At 42.2% G+C, this 22,690-nt stretch overlaps 1 protein-coding gene across 1 annotated transcript in view; it reads left to right on the forward strand.

Moving 5' to 3' along the window:
- The window catches only part of eys (eyes shut homolog), a 433,237-nt gene that overhangs the window by 360,779 nt on the left and 49,768 nt on the right, over positions 1-22,690 (forward strand). Inside the window, exons 38-39 of the mRNA XM_036583442.1 lie at positions 6,066-6,174; positions 14,241-14,461. Coding sequence (XP_036439335.1) covers positions 6,066-6,174; positions 14,241-14,461 — 330 coding nt within the window. The remainder of the gene's footprint in view (positions 1-6,065; positions 6,175-14,240; positions 14,462-22,690) is intronic.

Below are 22,690 nucleotides of genomic sequence, written 5' to 3' on the forward strand. Positions count from 1 at the left end.
GCGCTCGAGTCTCATAAGCGCTAAGGTAGCTACGCGCTTCGGGCCGTCAGCTCGCGTTTCCTGCTCGCCGTCCTCATTGGGTGTTAATTTGTCAATCTGTATGCAGAACGAGCTTCATAACTTCCCCCAGCGTCGTAATTAGCCGCTACCTGAAGTTTGTAGGGCTTTGATTGCCTTCAGGGAGGTGTCCTGGAAGGCTGGTAGGAATTAGCGTGAGGGCAATCGGCCTGATTGCGTGCATCTGGTCATTAAAAGAGGCCCCTCTTCCCCCACCCTCCAAAAAGGGAAAGCGAGCTACAATCAGAGAACTGCTGGAACAAAGACTGTTGCTGTTCAGAAAAGAACAAAAACTGGGAAAGTTGCAGCCACATGCGAGAAGAAGGATGCTTTTCGAGAATGCTGACAGTGCAGAAGAATGGAGCGACAACGGGATATTTTGGTGAATGCTAAATCAAGATGTTTCGGGCTTTCTCTAGTGGAACACTTCACTGCAAACTTTGAGGAAATGCATTTTTTCCACTCTTGTGACTTTGTTCTGGCTCTTTTCCCTTCTATAATAGAGGCAAGCCATATTCACCATGTTCAGCATCTCAAATATTTTGCTATAACTTCTGCAGAAATGTTGTAATTTTCTCTGTTGCTGTGGTATTTCGGTATTTGGTTGGGTTGTGTTAATAGATGACGACATAGATTCCAAAGAAGAAACAGTGAGGAACCTGCAGTTGTGAGAGAAGCACTTTGGAGACAAGTTGATTGGTTTTCGTGGTTGATTCAAGCTTTTTAAGTCAAATTATCTAGACAACGAGAAGAATCAACTCTGGACTCTGGATTGTCCGTCCAGGTGATGTTTGGTAATCATCTACTGACCTACACTGTTAAAAGTGCCATAAAGGGTTCAGTGGTTGGTTCTTTGGAGAACCACTTTTTCTGTAAATGAGATGTGTGAATGTGAAGTACCTTAACGTTTAAAGAACCTCCTTATCGTGTTGTCCACCATTGGCTGCACTGCTGTGGGGAGCTTAGGGGGTGTGGCCAGGCAAAACGGCTCTCGATGATCCACTCTCCCGGTGTACAAACAGGCTGTTGTTGTCCTGTGGTTTGGTGGTAGTTGTGTTTATTGGCGTAATTGTGTCCGAGGAGGGTGGGCTTTGGGTTAACTAGTGGTTAGAAGTTTCTACCCTCCCTATATGTTGTGTCCACCAATTATATCTGTGTTTCAAGTTGGGGTAGCGCTGGGCTGGGCGTCTGTTGAAGTTCATATTGAAAATAAAGGAGCATTCGCCTGCTCACTCTACATTCTCTAGTTCTTTTTCTGTGCCAATGCTGCTATATAAAATAAAGGTTCTGGGTAGAACCCTTAAATTGCTGTAGAACCTTTACAGAGGAATTCTGGTGATTTCTGAAGGTTTCTGCATAATTCAGACCTTCAGATGCAAAGTTATTCGGAGTGTTTTGATGTAAGACGGTTGTATTTGATTGTGGAGAAACTTGCCACCTCAGATTTCTTTGCAGTGGTGGTGATGGGAACCAGGAGGAGCAGTGTCTACAACTCAAACTTAACTGTCTAGAACCACCACGTAACCTACACGTGTCTTTCTAACCTATATATACAGTGTTGATGAAGGGAAAATAGTGGAAAATGTGAAAATAACAGGTTTTCTTTGGAGACTGTTTTAACTCACAATAGACCTAACCATGGTCAGTTTACAAATCTGTTTTAAAATGAGTAGTGACCCAGACATTCGTCAGAATCTTAAATATTTAGCCATTTTACTTCTCATCACTTTTCTTTGTTTTGAATTTTTGTGTTATTTCCAGGCTTAAATGAATAAATTCCAGATTTTCTGTCTATTCTCAGGCTTTTGGACCCCGCTGTATATCTGCCAAACGTGTGCTAAGCTGCTGTTAGTGGCCCTTTCATTACATTCAGTTCAGGCTAGGGCCGTCGTTTTCCTGCACATGAATACGGACGAGTCATCCTTTGACGTTTCAAAGGAGCGAAGGTAGCCTGGAGGAAGCCACCCCCACGGCGGAAGGATACGGTACACAAAACCAGCAGTGAGAGGCAGACGCCATGAAAACGGAGAGAAGACGACAGCGGAATATAAACATTGACGGGCAGGGCTGCATAATGTGACTGTGCAAACATACCAGCCGTGTATCTGCATCCCTTTTGAATGGTGTGGCCTTTTTATTATGAAGAACACTAGACCAGCAGCAAGAGCGTTGGGCCCACTGTGTTCTTCTGAATTGGCCTACTTGGAGCCTTCATTGAGGGATGTCATCATATCTCTTTAAGCCAGTGTAACCTACAGTCATACCTGTTTCTCCTCAGCTCTTAACGCTGAATTATTCAGGAACAGTGCTGCGCAGTGTGTTGAAAGTGCTGTACTTTCTCAGTACTGCAGCGCGGTAAACAGTTCGGTACTTTAAGCCGTAGTCACTGTGGACATTCGCAGTTTGTGTCGCCCTAGAAATGACCAAGGCTAGACTGGCAAACTGGCCACAACTCACCAGCCAAGAACAGCGAAAACATAAAGGAAAAGTAAACATAATTAAAGTATGTGAACCATTTAGTGTTCTCGTTAAATATGCTCTGATCTTCATCCAACCCTTTCGGCTCTGAAGGCATTCTCTTGATTTGTGCATATGGGTCATTCTACAGAAACGTCCACTTTTCTATCTGTCCATAGGAGTCACTGGTGTTACTGATCCTCACTGGTGTTACCGATCCTCACTGGTGTTCCACATAATAAAGGAACACCAGAGACATTTTTAATAAACAATGCATTTTACAGAATGGCTGCTACAGAGCATCAAACCACATGTTGTCAGTCAGGGAATATCCACTAAAATATGGAATTTAATCCATTTGTGTTCTATTTTTTCACAGTGACCTCAGAATAAAGTGGGTCACACCAGTGACTTCAGCTAAAAGCTTCATATGAAATCATGAGCTAAATGAGAAAATCTCTGATAACTGAAAGACACAGTGGACTCACCATGAGCTTTTCTTCATAGATCCTCAGAAAACAGGTAAAAGGAAGTCGAGTGATGTCATCAGTGTGACTTTTATTTCAAAATAAGAGATTTTTTGTTACGCATTAACACCAGTGACTCGACTCCTGGAGACCACAACTTTCATTATATATTTTATAATATTTATTTGTTTTCTTTGTCATTTAATTTATATATTTCATAGTCATGTATAGATTATTGTAGTTAAAACTGCAGAATGAAACATGTTTTTACCTCAAAATATGGCCTCAGCCTTTACAGATGACTGTGGGGATGAGCTCTTCTGTGGTGCTTGGAGTTCTATATGTTTAATTTTAAAAACCAGTATTGCTGAATTGAGGCTCAAGGTGTAAGAAGAAGGTGTAATTGTTAAAACAGCTTATTGTTTTATTTTAAAATATAAATAAATTGTAACCCTAACGTAATTGTAATATATCTGTAAATGCTCGGGACACAAAAATGGACGTTTCTGTAGAATGACCCGTATCTTCTTAAATTCTACGTATGCATGTAACATGATACCATGAGCCCTCAAGAATCATTTACCTGCTTAAGTGCTTCTTTGCAGAGCAAAATGGTTCTTCAGATTGATGGAGAATGTGTTGTGTATCACTCTATATAGCACCAAAAAGGTTCTGCTGTTGTTACAAGCGTGACATCATAAGAATGGCAGAACCCTTTTTGGTGCTACATAGAACCATATACAACACATTCTCCATCAATCTGAAGAACCATTTCACCATGTCAAAGAACTACACTATGGTTCTTTAATAAAGAAAACTGTTCTATACAGAACCATGAACACTCAAAGAACCATTTGCATGCTTAAATTGTTCTTTGCATGGTGAAATGGTTCTTCAGATTGATGGAGAATGTATTGATGATGGTTCTATATAGAATCCTTTTTTGAAAAATGGTTCTTATATTGTTACTATGTAAGCCTATAACAATAGCCTTACCCTTTTTGGTGCTATGTAGAACCATATACAATACATTCCCCATCAATCTGGAGAACCATTTCACCATGTAGAGAACCATTTAAGCATGCAAATGGTTCTTGAGTGTTCATGGTTCTACATAGAACCATTTTCCTTACTTTAGAACCATCTCTTTAAGAGTGTACGTTCAGTCAAAATTCTGCTGTCATGAATGAAGGTAGTGAATGAGCAGATATTCATTACTCTAATATAAAAACGGTGAAAAAGGTACATGGTAATGATGTTTTAATGCCCCGGTTATTGAGTCCGGTGTCTGTCCAGGTGCTGGAGAACGTGCTCTTTCCATGACAGGCCTTCAAAAATTCCGGCTGAACTCGCTCAGATGGAGCAATTCCCGAGCGTATCGCCTCAGTAGTCGCCCATTAAAGAACAAAGCCGGCGTTTCTTTGAGGTGATCGCTTAATCTGTGTGTTTTTAACAGCCTGTTTTCCTGTTCTCCAGTCATCAGAACCGAAGTCCTGCGTATCTGCTGAAATCATCAGAACCCCAGCCCTAAACCGTCTGCACCTTCTGGCAGCACATTAGCAGCTCCGTCTCTGAGCGCCTGCCTTTCTAGTCCTGCCAGTGGGAGACCTTTTAATGGTGGCCAAGCCGAGTTCCACGCTGAAGATGGAGCTCAGTCTGTTTTACTGTAGAAGTAAATGAGGAAAAGGCTTTGCTGGGGGGGTGTAGTGGTGGGGGGATTGAGGCTGATAGAGTCTCTGACTCTGACTCTGTCCGGCGCAGGGTTGATGCAGCGTCACGGTGAGTTTTTTGAAGCGGCGAGAGTCAGTAGTCCTGCCAGCTCCATTACCACACCGCCGCTCGCCCGGACACGGCCGCATCATTTTCATGCTTAAATGGATTTATTGTGAATGCAGCATGTTCTAATGAGATTTCCCTCCCTTTTACACCCTCTCTCTCTCTCTCTATCTCTCTATCTCTCTCTCTCTCTCTCTCTCTCTCCCTCACTCTCTCTCTCCCCTCTCTCTCTCTCTCTCTCTCTCTCTCTCCCTCACTCTCTCTCTCTCCCTCACTCTTTCTCTCTCTCTCCCTCACTCTCTCTCTCCCCTCACTCTCTCTCTCCCCTCTCTCTCCCCCCCCTCTCCCTCCCCCCCCCCTCCCCCCTCTCTCTCTCCCTCTCTCTCTCTCTCTACCTCTACCTCACTCTCTCTCTACCTCTACCTCACTCTCTCTCTCCCTCTCTCTTTCTGTCCCTCACTCCCTCTCTTTTTCTCCCTCACTCACTCTCTCTCTCTCCCTCACTCTCACTGTGCTCTCTCTCTCTCCCTCACTCTCTTTCTGTATTCTCCTTCTCTCTCTCTCTCTCTCTCTCTCTCTACCTCTCTCTCCTTCATTCTCCCTCACTCTCTCTCTCTCCTTTCTCTCTCTTTTTTCTACATTTCATTCCCTTTTCTCTCTCACTCCCATTTCTCTCACTATTTCTCTATCTTACTTCTCTCTCCCTGTCATTTCTTGCTCTCTCTCTCCTTTTTCTCACACTATCATTTCTCTCTCTCCTCCCTCCCTCGCTCCTGCTCACTCTTACTGTGCTCTCCTCCTCTCCCTCCCTCACTCATCCCTCACTTTCCCACTTTTGCTCTATATCTTTCCTTTTCCTGTCACTCTCTCTCTTTTCTCTGTCTCTTTTTTCTACCTATCACATTCCCTTTTCTCTCTCACTCCCATTTCACGCTCACTGTTTCTCTATCTCGCTTCTCTCTTTCTTCCATTTCTCTCTCTGTTTCTATCTCTCTTGTTTCTCTCTCTCCTGTTTCTTGCTCTCTCGCTCTATCATTTTTTTCTCTCATTTCTCTCTTTCATTTCTCTCTCGCCTTTTCTTGCTTTCTCGCTTTCTCTCTCACTCACTCATACACCCCGTACCCATTTTCTTGCCCTCTCTGTTTCCTTCTCCTCCCTCCTGATTTCTCTCTCACTCTTTCTCTCTCTCTCTCTCTCTTTCTTTCTCTTGCCGTCTCTATGGCTCATTTCTTGCTCTCTCTCTCTCTCCTTTTCTCTCTCTCTAATTTCTTCTCTCTCTCTCTCTCTCTCTCTCTCTCTCTCTCTCAGATACCGCCTGCCTGTCAGTGAAGATGGAGGGTTATGTATGATTGAAATAGCTGTGGCTAATGGAACAGCTAATCGACGGCAGAAGTATGTGGCCGAGCGCGTGTCAGAGGTAACTGCAGAGCTCTAACCGCCACCGAATCAACTACACTCGATGTGTAACTGTGCCACTGTGTTATTCAGAGGGGGCGTCTGCTGTGTCAAGCAAAAGTAATGCAATCATACCTTTAACATATTACAGAACCAAATTACCTGCTGCTGTATTCAGATTAATGGCACATCAGTGCGCTCACCGCAGGCATGCGCAGTCAGTCATTAGGCCTGGTTCGGAAGGCTGTTGTTTCAGTGGATGTTTATTGGTAGTAACAGGGGAGCTCAGTCCATACACTCTACACTCTGCTGACTAATAAGACAGCAGATGAAAATCAAGAGTAATAAATTTGATTCCACTCTCAGGGGAAAAAACGAGTAGTTCATCATAGTGATGAGCTCCACAGTTGTTAATTAGCTTTTCTCATATTGCAGCAGTGCAACCGTTTTCTATTCAGGCCCAAAATGCATTGCATGTTGACATTTTAATAAGACGTACAGTAATAAACTGTGGTGAACTCTGCCTGTTAGAGCCAGACCTTCAGTTCAGGCCATCCATGTCTAAAGCAGGAAAAATGTAATCTCTACAGTGACGCTGATATCTACATTCAAACCATAGATATACATACCTGGATGCCGTGTTGGGTCCAACCAGGCACGTCAATGGTGCGCCGCTGTTTTGGGGCGGTCAGCATCACTGCTGGACTGTATCCAGTACCATTACAGAGCGTCAGTTTAATAAAGATACTGTCCAAAATTACACTATTTCAGGAATATCACACTCAGAAAGTGGGATAGGATTATATAACGGAGGGAACGCAGTGATCCACACTCATGTCTGTGTGATGTGTATTGTTTGTATGGTGTTTGTGTAGATATGGCCGTGTGGTTAATGAGGCACAGAGAACCTGTTGATGTGATTGGTTTTCCTCTGGTTTTATATTAAGCTGATTTCATTTAATAGTCTATTCAGGATCTTAACTTTATGTAGTAGTTATTTATTTACAATGATGGTTAAAGCTTTGTAGCTCGGTAAGTTGTAGCATTCCTTAATCAATGTAGATATTAATAATAGATTTTCTGTTCCACCTTAAAAGGTGCATCAGCCAGCTTCTTGTTTGAATTTACCCATTCCACCTTAAATGGTGCATCAAACAGTATCTTGTTCAAATTTTCCTGTTCCACAAACAAAATTTGGTGAAAATCGGTTGAGTAATAAGGAAGTTGTGGCTGATTTAATCCTGAGACTCTTCGTCTCTCAATACAAGTGAATTTGTTCGTAAGCGGATCTTGACCTCTCCAACATGGCGGACGCTCAGATGCATCGCCTAAGATAGAGAACAACAGACAGCTATGTCAGACGCGGCATCTGTGTATGGATATCTATGATTCTAACAATATGTTAGCACTAAGCTAATATGCTAAAGCTGGTGCACATTAATTTTTGGCCGTTCTAGATTAAACATGAACATTGAAAGCATGTAAAAGACATTCTGTATGTTGTGTTTGATGTTTGTAATAAACTTTAACATATCGCTGTTGTCAGAACAAAACCGCGTATCTCCAAAATGGTAACTTTGCAGGAGAAGGAAAAAACATACTTTACTTTTAATGTAAGTCAATGGAGTCAGGTCATTTTGGGTCATTTCTTTTGATTCATTCATTATGACATTTACAAATAATGTAAAGACCAAGAGGCATTTTCAAATTATGTCAAAAAGTACAAAAATGGAGATAGAAGGTCCCGACGGCAGCGATATATTTTACTTTATAAAATCATACCATTCAGTCCAGTACGTTCTCTCATGTAAATACTATTTTTTTTGTTTGGGTGGCAAAAAAAACATGACATTTTATTTGCCGGCAATAAAAACTCATTGACCAATCACGGTTGCCTCTGCTGTTGGCATGGCGACAACCAAGCTGATGGAGCAGCAAACAGAAGTTCTTCACAAACGCTAAAACGATCAGAATCTCCAAAAGCAGCAAAAACTGAGCTACAGATGTTAAATGAAATGTTTAAAACCAAAGCTTAGCAGTGAAGTTGTGCTTCTACAACGTTTGCAGAGTATAAATACAGCAAGTTCGATGACTCTGTTAAATAAAAATCAACAGACATGTATCCCAGAAACAGTCCAGCCTTCTCTGAAGATCTACAAGGCCCTGAGGGTCTTCTGGAGTATATAGTGTACATTCGTCTGATTAGTGTTGACCCCCGCAGGTTTTGCTGTCATTGACTCCTACTCTGTTTCATCACTACATACCAGGAAATTAGCTGGACTTCTAAGACGGACAACTTCTAAGAAAAATGCAGCCCTACTCACTACGCCCTAGTCCATTCATTAAGAGACAAATAAGCAAATCTCAGCGCGGTGGTGCTTCGATTTTCCTCTCGTAAGGCACTGTGACTACATTTCCGCTGACTCAGGTGAAACTAGGTGTTCAATTGTATATTGATTTCGTTTGATATGGGTATTGCTGCCTACGGAGCAAGACAACAACAGGCAGAAATACTGTTCGCTAGCAAATGAGCAAACTGCTGTATATTGTTCAGATGACAGTACAAGAGGTGGACTGAATAACGCAGTGCAGAACAATGCATTTTAATGTCAAGCTTTACAGTGTACGCCCACCGTTTGCCTTCAGACAGTAGAGCAATATTATTGCAATGTCAACAGCTTTGACCAGACTGGATATTGTGTTGAGATGAAGATTGACATGGTCCTCATAACTACTGAAGAAACTCTCTGGAAGAATTCCACCAGTTTTTTTGCAAAAGAATTTCATAATTTACCCATTAAGATGTAACAGAGTCGTTCAGAGTGGTTCTCTGTTCTAGATAAACTCACAGAACTGTTCACAGTGGTGATGATAGGAACCAGACGTCCTCCTCTAAAAGCTCCCTCACAGAAAGTTACTACAGTAAATGGTTATGAATTCACTGCCTGATGACTGAGACACTGTTTTATGATAGTTTAGAGAACTTAAACTCCATTCATGGTGGAGGGATACATGCAGGGCGCTGTGAGGCAAAATAGTCCCCAAAGAAAACTTATTATTTCAGATTTGCCACTATTTTCCATCATCAACATTCCATATGAACTCAGAAGACTCGTGTAGGTTCACTGGTGGTTCTGGATAGTAAATAAAATGTCTATATTTGTGTTGTAGTCATGGCGACCACCACTGTAGACTTGGTAAGCTTCTCTACAGTGAGCAGTTTTACAATAAAATGCTCGTATACTTTGTTTACATACTTTTATATTGACTGGATTTTGCAGAAGTTGAAAAAGTGGAATTCTGATTTAACTGTTTAAATATTTGTTCAGCAGAGATTAGTGACCTGTTTAAGGAAAAAAAAGATTATTGCATAGTATAAATGTAGCATAAGTTGCCATGGGGGAATGATTTTTACAACTCATGTGGAAATTTACAGTATTTGAATGATAAGTGATAAAAAAAGGGATTTGAGTGATGAATGATAATGATAAAAGTAATTTTAACTAAATAATTTGTATTCTATGTGAACCTCTTGATTCTTAACACCTTCCTCAAGTTTCTCTCAGAATGGACTGATCTCCTGTCTATCAGCTCAATCTGTTGATCCGCAGCCCAGTGTTATTTTGGCTATGCACTCTCTTATGTAAGTATTTATTGTGAGAGTTTTGGAGAGGCTCTTTGTAACTGCAGTGTATTCTGAGCAGCAGATAGCTAATAGGCTAACCATTAATAGGCTCCATTAATATTCAGAGACACCCTAAGTTTACGTCTGTGCAGCTGCAGAGTATAAAAGGAAAACATTACCTTAATACACATTATATGCTTTAAATGTCTGTGTTTGGCCGTAGCCACTCTTAAAAATGATGGTTTATCAAGGGTTCTTTAGTAAAGAAAACAGTTCTATATAGACCCATAAACACTCAGGAATTATTTGCATGATTAATTAGCATTGCTAAATGGTTCTCATATTGATGGAGAACATCCTGTATATGGTTCTATATAGAACCTTTTTGAAAATGGTTCTATATAGCACCAAAAAGTGTTCAATCTCAAGCCTGTAAAAATAGAAGAACCCTTTTTGGTGCTGTATAGAACCATATAAATCCAATCCCCATCAATCTGAAGAATGCTTTCATGATGCAACATTTTTTGAGTGTTCATTGTTCTATATAGAACCATTTTTTTTACTGAAGAACCCTTGAAGAACCCTTGAAGAACTGTCCAACCGGGTATGTAAGTTAAATGCCAAAACTGTGAATATGCACCACTTCTACCATAGTGCTACATAATACTAAGCCTATATGGACACTACTGGAATTAGACGCTTCACATTATGCTGGTGTTAATCCAAGCAGTGCATAGGCAGAAATACATTTTTGGGTTGGCCTGGGAAAAAGTGAGTAGGCCAGTTTGGTAGATACTTCAAAACGTCATTACATCAGACTGTAAACTGCTCCAGACAGCCGTGGAGGCATCATCCTACCTGTTCCAACACTTTGACCGTCTGTGGTGTTACCACATTCTGTAGATCAACCAAAACACTGGATTTACATAAAAACATCAAACACTGCAGCATGCTTCACTGTAAAGACGGTATAGCAGGCATCTGCTCACCACAGGCACGATTGCCCAGTGAACACGACATAACCAACGGAAAGCTAGAATCAGACAGCTGAGATGCACAAAGGCGGGAAAAACAACACAGCTAACGTAATAACCTAAGCCTAGTCGTCATAGGCTAAATGGACACAGCGGGTGGACCCCAAGAAGACGACGTGACTGAGATAAATTCAGACAGCTGAGATGTGAAAAGACGAGAAAACACTGCAGACTTAAAAACCTAAACCTGATCCATTCGTGTCTTACCTTTGATTCACTGAAGTAACAGAGTTCAGCCTTTGTAGTAAAACTGACGACGACAGAAAACCGATGACGTTTTTCAGCTTTGAATGGGTTGAAAACAACAAGATGATTCTTCAAGTGTTCTTTATTAAAGAACATGATTCTATATGGAGCTGAAAAGAGTTCTTTCATGGTTACAAGCTTGACATCGGAGAAGTAGAAACAGAAGTACCCTTTTGGTGCTGTATGGAACCCATATCAGCAGCATCTACAGCACCTTCTCCATCAGTCTGAAGAACCCTTTCATGATGCAAGGGTTTAATCAGGCAAAGGGTTATTTGAGTGTTTATGGTTTTATTTTCTTCACTGAAGAACCCTTGAAGAACCACCTTTTCTTTAGAATCTCACTTTAAACCCCCCCCAGGTGCGTCTTTTAACCACAACTGGAGCTTCAAATTCAAACACTGGTGTGAATTCACGCAGCTTGGAGCGATGGTGGAAAGCAGCGGTTGCTGTGCGGGTTGAGAAGGCGCTTGGTGGTCAGCATAATTATTTGACCAGCTCTAATACAGTGACAGCACAACAGAAGACAAATCAAATGTAGTTATCTTAAATAATTCAGCACAATAAATATTCTTTCCCGTTTGATTGAGTTGGCCTGTGACTGATCTGGGCAGGTACCTTGGCCTAACCATGGCCTGACCATGGCCACACCCCTGCCCACAAGGCAAATTTTGTAAAAAGTCCTGGGTTTTTGAGGAGGTTCTCAACATGATCCTCATTTTTAAGGAAACTGGCTAGTTTTGTCTGCACTGTTTTGAAGTAGCACCTGGAGAGGTTCAACTGAGGAATCTGAACACACTTCAACAAAACCGTCTTCTGATAAATTTTAGTTTTTAACTGTTGCCTCACTTTCTTTTCGCTTCCTTCTTATTCTGAACCGCATACTTGGATGCTTTATTAATTAACTGTTAAAAAATAACAGTTTTTATGAATGAACCTGCAAATTTGGCCTGAAATTCCTTCATGTTAAATTAAAAAAAGAAATCTGATACTCAGACCTCTTTCATATCCGACACATACTGCTAATTGGCATTCATTCACTAAGACTCATCCTGTGTGTCTGACTTTCCATTATTTTGTCCGCTGTAGATGTAATCACAAACGCTTATGAATCAAGTAAAGCTTAAGTAGTTATTTCATACTTGTGCACAAATTGCTAATCACCCACATTTAGTGAGGGTCTTTTTCCTTCCTATCAGCCGGAGCAAGCTGACTGTTTCTATATGTAGCCGTAATTGTGCTAAGTTAGGCAGCAGTGCCTCAGATTCTATGTTGAGCTAAATGGAACGTTTACAAGGCCGTGGGAAGAACAAAAGGGTTTAATTTCCAGTATGTGTTACTGCTGAAGAGTTTGATATCTGGGACACGTTCACAGTCAATGGAAAATCTATTTTTTATTCTTTTTTTATTTCCATTGATGCTAAAATAACTTTTCTTAATGTCTTCAAGTACAAGTGCAAAGTATTAGTAAACTGTTAACTGTTTTGTGACTTTTCATGAGAGGAAGTTAGACGTCTAGTATTAAAGGCCCAATCCCATTTTACAGTCACAGGGTAGTGGTTGAAATGGGACCCTCAGATAAAAAGAGCATCACTTCATTAACAGCTACCAGCACTGCTCTGTAGGCGACCCTGCCAGTCTGCAGTGACAGCAGAGGAGGGTAAAGTTCAGCTCCTCACTGCTGGGCTTTAGTTACATTTAGGGCATCATATGATCTTCAAAGAGGGGGCAATTATTTATTATCACCACCCCTAATTCTTCAGTGATATGAAGCTGAAGTCAGATATTCACCAGCTTCTTGTTCAAATTTTCCCATTCCACCTTAAATGGAGCAGCAGTTTTGAGGCACCAGAATGTAGCTGCTACACCATTTAAGGTGGAACGGGAAATTTAGCTAGCTAGCCACCAAGCATTTTTATTCTTATAATGAAGAAAAGGACCAAAATACACTGAAACACCATTAAACTAAGATAATACGATGGTTATTGTAATTTTTAACAGAGAAAATTCTCACATTTGTGTGTTTCTTTGGTCTCTTGTTCTCCATCTTGCCAGTTTTTCTTTTTTCCCATAACTCTCTGTTTGGAGTCTCTGAAAAACCTCCGTTTGGAGGGTCATGCAGCTCTAACACTTCACCCTACCCCTCTATCTCAACAAGAATCAGGACACCCTACCGCTAGACCTGAACGCACAGTACAGAGGGCTAAGGGCTCAGTGGTAGGAGCAAGGGGTGAAATGGGACTGGGCCAAAGGGTCTGTCGGGTAAAGAGTTACATCACAGCGCAGCAGTTTATAGTGAATTATATTGTTGTGCAGTGCACAAGAAGAGATATTACTGTACAGTAAACTATACAGTATGAGAGGGCAGTATTTCATTATGCTAACAAGTGATCTCCAATATCCTATAGCTTTTTTACAACAGTCCTGCAGAACAAAGAAAAAAGTAAAGTAAAAGCAATCAAATGTGCTTTAATATCGGCAGTTCTTCAGTATTTCCCAGACTAACCTGAGTGTTTTGTTTTAGTCAGTCTATAAAACATCTCACAGCCCATCTTGGTTGCGGAATTGAGTTCTGTTTGTTTCTGGCTGATTCCAGTTTGTTTAGCAGTTTCTCTGTTACAGCTGTTCACCGAAAGCTTGTTTAGAAGCAACAACAAGTTCAGAATTTGATTTTGACCAGCTGTCACACTCTTTAGAATCTGACCAAACGGGCTGTAGGTCAAACATTACCATATAAATCTCATCTAATGTCAGTTTTCTATTTTCATATGTGCTAAAGTAGAAACTCAATAATGGTTAGCAGCTTAAAGCACGCTGTGAAGGGACTTGGCAGCCTGTGCTCAGTGGAATAATATGTCTGTTTTGGTAAAAATATGCTGTTCTCATGAATAACAGCACTATAAAATGTTTCTCCAATCAGATTGTGCTGTCAAAACCGTTGTGGAAGACGATGTTTGTCGTAATCGCTACATCACAGCAAACTGTAGATAGAAGAGCACAATTAGTCCTGTTTAATTGAGTTAAGTGAATGAATGTGCTCAAAGATTTTTATGCTATGTAGCACTTTCAGTTCCAAACCTCAATTTGTATATTGTGAAAATGTCTTGGTGTGTCATAAATTGATCTTTTAGTCGTATCGCCCACCCCCACAATGTACATTAAACAGTCTCTTTTCACACCTAGGTCTCATTCGGGCCCACTTTCCTGGGCGGCGTTCCGTCTCTCTCCGAGCTGCACGACAGCGCAGGTGATGTGTCCGGGTTTGAAGGCTGCATTCGTGAGCTGCAGGTCAACTCCAGAGAAGTCTACATCGCTGGGGAGGCGGTCCGAGGCAGAAACATCCAGAACTGCGATACACCAGTGTGCCAGCACCAGCCATGCCGGAACGGTGGGACATGCATCAGGTATGAAAATGTTATGGGTGTCCTGATCCAGTTTCTTTGCACCAGTCCCAATCCGAGTCCTTTAATATCACAAATCGATAAGCCCGATATTGGTGTTTTGTAGACAATACAGTCACACAGTGCACACTAAGTACCCTTAGTAAACCCCATCTGATTTAGGTAAGACGTGCAAAGCTGGCAGCTACTTTTAACTGCTACAGTATTACTGCAGTTTTAGTGAAATCAGCTTCTTTAAGGTGAATCGTATTGTATGAACTCCATTGAAAAGCACTGCCAGTGAAATGGGGAGCTGCTGTATATCTACGCTCTCTAATTGTATGTTCTCACCAGCAGGCGACAGAGCGACAGGCGACCAGTCGTTTCCTGGGAGTGCATGATTTCTGTGTGATTTAGCAACAAGTGACAAGTTGAAATTTTCTCAACATTATGCAAATGAACTATGACACAGTCTAAATGATTGTCACTTCCAGTCATAGTAGCTGGAGGTCCAAGGTCCCCAGCCTCTGCTCTCAGAGCTTTTTATTCTTAGTATTTTGTTCTTTTCCCAATAGTGTCACTCATTCAGAACCTAAGAGAAACTTAAAAACATTTAAATGTATAACTGTAAATCGTATTTTTAACAAAACAGCAATATATACTGTGGCATCAGCCTGGAGAGGGCTGACTGGGAAACCTGACGAGAGCTCGGAAACACACAAACACCAGCGCGAGTGAATACAGTGCTTTATTTATATGTCTTAAGTGTGATCATTCCCAAGTAAAGCCACCTCAGCTGTGCTGAGTCCCGTTGAGAGTCCTTTCTCTTTGTCTTTTAGGCCATGTGCAAGTGGCTCTGTGGTCAAAGTCCCACCCTCTTGCTCTCAAACTCCCCTGCTTCCTTACAGCTGTCCTCGATCAGGGGGAGGAGCATTCTGCCCATGGCTTGAGGTGTTTCAGTCACGGCTGCACCTGTAGGCCGTCACAATGAATAGTACATGTTTCTGCATTTCCTTGTCAGAAGCTCAACAGTGTACATGCTCAATGCACGGCAAGTCTAAAGTCAAGAAGCTTTGTGGGTTCATGGAGATCAGAGAGGCACTCTAGAATCCTCTACTCCTTTCCTCCTTAGGCTCAGTCCCATTTCACCCCTCATCCCTACCACTTAGCCCTACCCCTCAGTTTTGTGCGTTCATGTCTAGGGGCAGGATGTCCTGATTGTTGTTGAGACAGAGGGGTAGGGCGAAGTGTTAGAGCTACATGACCCTCCAAACGGAGAGTTGTGAGAAAATGGCTGAACAAGAGACCAAAGAAACCCACAAATGTGAGAATTTTCTCTGTTTAAAATACAGTAACCATCGTATTATCTTAGTTAATGTTGTTTCAGTGTATTATGGTCCTTTTCTTCATAACAAGCATAAAAATACTTGGTAGCTAGGTAGGTAGATTTTCTGTTCCACCTTAAATGGTGCAGCAGGTACATTCTGCCGCCTCAGACTTCAGAACTGCTGTTCCATTTAAGGTGGAACGTGAAAATTCATACAAGAATCTGGTGAATATCTGACTTCAGCTTCATATCACTGAAGAATTAGTGGTGGGTGATAATAAATAATTGCCCCCCTCTTTGAAGATCATATGAGTCCCTAAATGTAACTAAAGCCCAGCAGTGAGGAGCTGAACTTTACCCTCCTCTGCTGTCACTGCAGACTGGCAGGGTCGCCTACAGAGCAGCGCTGGTAGCTGTTAATGAAGTGATGCTCTTTTTATTTGAGGGTCCCATTTCAGAGGGAAGATTTCAACCACTACCCTGTAACTCAGTTCCAACACTCAAAAACAAGGGGTAGGGGTAAAAAGAAGAAATGGGCTTGGGCCTTAATGTCGGGCCTACTTGTGGCCCCCTTTAGCCAAGGCCTTGGAATAATCCTGGTTCTCCATCTTCCACTGCACAATGCTGCTGGATCTTTCTGGTGAATGATGACGCCTTTTAACAGTTTAGCTTTGTCCAGGAGCCTGGAATAAACAGATCGCTCCATATTGCAACAACACCAATCTCAGAAGACAGCGTGCCTCCTCTGACGGGTATGAATCCAGCCGCTGCTCCTGACCAAGCTGCACTGTTTTACCTTTGAGTCATATGGATGCCAATTGGTGGGAATGGAGCTTAGCCATATGGGGACAGACGGACCCTGCTGCCTTTCCCTCACGATCCGAACACAGCCCGTAATGTTCTTTGGAACCCCCAGTCACAGGCAGCATATGGCACAGCTGGGTTTTGGATCTAAGTCCCAGTGGTAGCTTGTGCTTCTGAGCTGAACTTGCAGCAGATTTGCCTCTCAAGAAAATAACTTTCTTTTATGAGCCACTGAAGTCAAACCAGCACGAGTAGCTGTCCTTGGGTGCCTCGGCACATGACAACACTCAGCTTCAGTGTTCCAGTCACAGCCTAATGTCTTCTTTAATGCTAATCAATTGATGGAGAATCAAAAACCATCAGCTGTACATTAGGCTAAAAAGGTTTCATTTGCATTTACCTTTCCTAAGATAATGAAACATCCATTAGTGGTGGCCAATATGACGATATGCTGCCATTATCATGATAACTTACACCCTGAAACTATATTGCGGCTGAGTTTGTGTGTAAAGTGGACAGACAGTCTTTTCTTTTGCCTTAATTGCAGATTTTCCGTTAGCAAACTTGCCTTTGTTCAGAGTTGTGTTCAAAGTCCTGTGGTTTGGGTTTAGTGTGGTGTGGAATGCAGTGTTAGACCTTATCAAAGATGTCTGCATTATTGGAGTAAGAGAGGTCACCTCAGTAGAAAATTATTTCCGCTTATAATTTGGATTCATTCTGAACATCTGACTTATTTTTCCACATGGAAGGTCAAAAGGAGCGTGTTTAAGTGAACTATGTCAGCCACAGAAGGATATCAGGACTGTTCGCGCTCTGGCAGCGTTATTAATGCGTCGTTATTCCTAGTAATTTTCATCAGACATAATTAGTGCTATCAAGGTAAAGTATTTAAATGAAGTCTTCGATATGAACGTGCTGTAATTCCATTAAGCGCATCATCTGCTTCCAATATTTCGGCCGCACGTGTGCGTGCTTTTTTTCCGCCTGGCATTGTTGTTGCTCAGGGAAAGAGTTTGTAAATATTGGGAAATGCTATGCAGATGTTAGCAGGAAGACGCACACTTGAGTTTTAAATAGCTGTAATCACAGGCTTGATTGCATTACTGATGTATGCTAACAAAGGTGCGGATGTGTGACTGCGTGAACCTCCAGCAATCATTTGATTGTGGCCTACTCTCGGTGGTGAATACTTATGTCACTCGCTTTTGTAAAAGCAAACAGTCTTTTGATATGTACATTAGCAGGTTTTAGTTGATACATAAAGGGGGTTTTAATCATGTCTTTAAGGGGGCATCATGGGCCAATCAGGAGTGTTTTAGAAGGGTTGACAGATTTGTTTTCCTCTGGACATACATGCTTTTAAAGGGGCCAGAAAGAGTTTTTTTGGAGCGATGCTGTAGAAGAACCCCTTTCTTTAACCCCCCTTTAAAGGCTCTTCATATATCATGAGCCTCATATGTTTCATATCTAAATGCTCCGTTATCTTCATCACTACTTTCCAAAACCGCTGCAGCAGCTTCAGCAGCTGTAAACTCTCTGCACACCATTTCACATGAGTCTCCGATGTGGACTGAATGAAGAATGAAGGGTTTCCGGCGTGATGGTCAGTCCTTAGTGATTTCCTGAGTGTCCATTGGTCAGTTTCACATAGAATGTAGACGGACACACAAATCCATTGGTTCCATAACTCCGGATGTGAGTCTCGTTTGATCTCGTGATAAGATGGAATGGAAAGGGCGACTCTACAGATTCAGGAAGTGTTTGAACTGGATTTCTGAGCTGGATCATCACAAAGATACAGACACAGATATAGAAGCATTGAATTTAACATGCAGGTGAGTTTGTAGACCCCAGAGAGAGGGTTAAAGAACCTGCTTTGTAAATGCATCAAAAAAGTCGTTGTTTTTTTTTATTTCGAGTCAAAACTGAGATTAAGTGCATGTTATTAATTTTTTAGCATTAGGAGAAGAAAGAGGGGGATATATTTAACATAAAATTGCACAGAAGCCTCAACAGCTAAGTAGAATATCCTTTATTAATATTTAGTGTGTCCACTCTCTTTATTACAGCTTCCATTCTTTAGGAGATTGCACAGTATTTCCTTTAAAGTTCAGTCTTATAAGTTGGTTGCACTTTCTGTTTATTGAACATTTTTTACAGTTTAAAGAACCTCCCTAATTGAAATGTTCAGTTTTTTATTGCTAGAACGAAACATCCAAGTCAACATCCATTTAGGAACCTTCATCTTTAAGAGTGTGTGACTGCTGAACCTCCACTACTGTGAGAACACTTCTGTCCTCAGCGTGTAGACCTGCCTTTCGCCTGATTCAGAAGTATGTTTATTTTTTAAATATAGGTCACGGCCATCGCAGCGAATGCTGTTGCGGTCTTACAGGCTTTTGAAAGCAGAAAATCCGGGTCCAGAAGCCATCTACGAACGGAGATGTTTTGTAAAAGCTTACAGCACTTGGCTTATACATTACCCTCCAGCCTCATCTCTAATGGTCCATAGAGAGACACCTGAAAAAGGGGGCAAGCTCTAATGGAGAAGTCTGGCCTCCTGCGTTTGCATTTAAATCGTCTCATTCTCGTCACGCTCTCGCCCTCATTTCCCCGCTTCTCTCCAGTACATCTGCATTTGCCTCAAAACAAATGAACCCGCCCGTCTCCGAACACTTCTCTTTGATCCCGCCGCTGTGCTCTCAGCGCACGCTGGCCAGATATCTCGCATTCACATGCTGAATAGATGCTCTGCGAGAAAGGACAGTCCCATCTTCGCAGGAAAGGCCTCCTCCTCCTCCAGTGTGACTCAATGAATGCAACGAGGGAATTTGTGCTTGGCCCCGGTGTGAACGCTGCCTTCAATTACACAGCTCCATTAAGACGGCCCTTCTCGCGTTGGCTTTAAAAGCGGGAAACTAGCCGCGCGCCTCGTTTTTGACAGCAGATAACAGCCCTGGCTGCCGCCTTTGCATTCTGTCGTCCTGACTGTAATCCCAAATAGCTCCGAGCCGCCACTGAGCGGGAGCGTTTTTTTCCTCCGAGCTCACAGCTGATGCTAGCAGGCCTGGCATTTTTCAACAGATGGTTCTCAAATATTTTTCTCCCTACCCCCTCCATTTTCCCCCCTCGTCTTCAGTCCCTCCTCCCAAACGTTCCTCTCGTTTTTTTCTCAAATTCAAAGCAGTATTGTTTTCTCCCCACCCCCTCCTCAGGTATTATAACCCTCCGCAGTCATCCGCGCTTCGTGGCACTAGTGAATCATGACATTTATATCGCGGCACCCAAGCTGCCTCTTTTTTAGTCCTCCCACCAACGCAGAAGCCCTGGCATTGATTCATGGAGGCGGCTGCTTTGTCTGACGACGGCAAGACAGATCCTCACCACCGTCGACTGGTTAAGAGCGAGTGGAAGAAGGGGCCAGATGTGAACAGCTGTACATTATCCGTTCGGATATGCCTTGAGCACCGACACATCGCTCATCCTCACTGTCAGCTGCGGCTCCAAACTCCAGTTACCAAATGTGTCATGGCCGTCCGAGTGTATAATTGAGTGTTTGGCCCACTAAACAGAGCAGGCAATCCAGCACAGGTGTCAGCCGGGCCAATCAGTGGGCTAGCCTCCCTGTCAGCTAAGGGTGGGAGAAGAAACTGATTCAGCATAGCATTGCAGTCTTAGTATCGATACACAAAAGCCGAAGTATAATTTAAATGTTAATATTTACAGACCTCAGTAGGATACCAGATTCCATTGCTTTCTTATGACACTGAGAAGCCCCTTTATCCTTCAAGTTCAACCAGAGCTAACATTACTAGGATCCATTGGATAGTGTAGTGGATAACACCACAACATATGGAAAATAAAAGGGTCAGTTCACCTGTCCAGGCAAGAACCTCAATGCCAATTAGAGTCCTTAGGCTACAGTCTTAAAAACAAGGATACAAGAACCACTTTAGGTTCCCTAAAGCACCTTTCAATTAATGGTTCTAAAACCAGTGGTCTTCAACCCTGGTCCTGGAGAGCTACCTTCCTGTAGAGTTTGGTTCCAACCTGTATCCACTAAGCTGCCCTGCCCCCTTACTAACAGGGACTTGGGATGAGGTTCATGAGCTGGAGCAGGTGGAACGAGGCTCTGAAAGAAGGTAGTTCTCCAGGATCAGAGCTGGAGAACACTGCTCTATACCGATTAAGCATTTTTCCTGGAAGCATACATTCACATTAAGAACAGTGCAAATATCAGTGCAATAGATTGTATCATCACTGTCCAACAAAAATATTGTATTTTTTCTGTTTTTATTTTTATTTTTGTACCTTGTTTGGGCAGAGCAGTCTTTCACATTCACAAAATTTTTAATAGACCAATAGGTTCCATTGACTTACATTAAAAGTAAAGTGTGTTTTTTCCTTCTCCTGTAAAGTTACCAATTTGGAGATACGAGGTTTTGTTCCGACAACAGCGATATGGTTCTAGCTACATTAATCTACCATTGACACTCTGGACAGTGGTCCCTTTTTAAAGCTCTGGGCAAAAGCACCATCATTTCATCATACATCCTCACTAAGAACCACATTTGAACCTTTATTTTTAAGTGTATAGACTCCTAATGCTGCCTTCTTCCATTGTAAGTTGCTCTGGACAAGCACGTTTGCTAAATTTGTCCATGTAAGAGGAAGCAGAGTGAGTGCTGCTTCTTGATTCTGCCTGCATTCAGTAAGTAAGATCGAAGGAAGTGTAAACTTTATTAGATAAAACAGGGAATGTTTTCTTTTGAAGCCAAAATTTGAGGTCAAAAGTAGCAAATCGTTATGCTGCAATACCTAACATCTTTAAAAATCAATGTGGAATCACAACATGGCTCAAGAATCATGATATCATGGGGCCTCTAGAGATTCCTGCTTCTACTATCAGCCATGGCCTTGGCTTAGTATTTATAGCAGTGGGGTTTCAGTACAAATCGCTCCATTTAGCATCCCTAGTGTATTCGTTGGGGGTTAAACCCTTCAAATCCCAGGCTTATTACATATTAATGCTTATTATTCAATAACTACAGGGGCTTCAGTGCAAACTGGCTGAGCTGTTCTTAGATTATAGATGTGTGTAATAAAGCTTTGGGCCCATCCTGGATGTTTAAGGGGTTAAATAAAAATCTTACCTTTTGTTTTCCCACCACATTCAATCTAGCGTGACAGTCTTAGAGGTGGTATTTGATTTTCCATAAAAAAACATCTATTCATTGACTCTCTTCTCCGTCGTCATTCACTTATTCTCGCCGGCAGAGTGTCTCAAACCACAGCGCTTGCTAATGAGAGAGCGTAGTGGTCATTAGTGTGCCGGGGCCATATCGATACTCCGCGTACGCTCCTCCTCTCAATTTGAAGTCTGTGATGTGTGCTGCTTCTGTTCATTTGCTGAGGCGTAATTGGCACAGCGCATTTGTATTCTTGGGCCGTATTAAAGGGTCGAGCTGCATTTTTCTGTTGAACCTCTTCATAACCTTGTGTGAACGATTCCAGCTCCCGCGCCTTTCCGAAGTAGGAGATGCTCCGAGATAACGAAATGTTTTTTCTCTTTGTTTTTTTTTTGCGCCTTTCCTCGTGCAGCAACCTTTTAGCGCTCTGATCTTCAGAGACGGTCCCTGCAGCGTGAAATCCACTTCATGAAAGCCATTCTAGAACGTGACTGAACTCTGAGCGGTTTCCGTGTAGCCGTAATATCTGGAGTGTTGCTTGATCAGTGGAGAATAAACAGACCACAAGCAGGCTCCGATGCGAGCGCTCACGATCTCATTTCCTTCAACAATAACACAAAAGTGAAAGTAAACTCCACAGGCAGGATCCAGTGACCGGGTTAAGGCTGGGGTATGGGTTTTTTTCTTGGTGTGGGAGGATAAACCTGAAGGAAATCGCTGTTTCAGAGCTGACACGTTTGACACCTTATAGGGCTAATGACAATGGCATTTACAAAGGCGTCATATTCTGACATTTAGCGCTCAGCCTTGAAGGTCCTCTGGAATGTTCAGTGGCAGAATAGCATGTATGAGACTCTACATACACACTACATCCTGTTTTACTGCCCCACGTTGTTAAAAACCATGTACTGTTAATGGAATAATCTTAATAAA

Source organism: Colossoma macropomum, unplaced genomic scaffold (genome assembly GCF_904425465.1).
Source record: "Colossoma macropomum unplaced genomic scaffold, Colossoma_macropomum, whole genome shotgun sequence".
Lineage (NCBI taxonomy): Eukaryota > Metazoa > Chordata > Actinopteri > Characiformes > Serrasalmidae > Colossoma > Colossoma macropomum.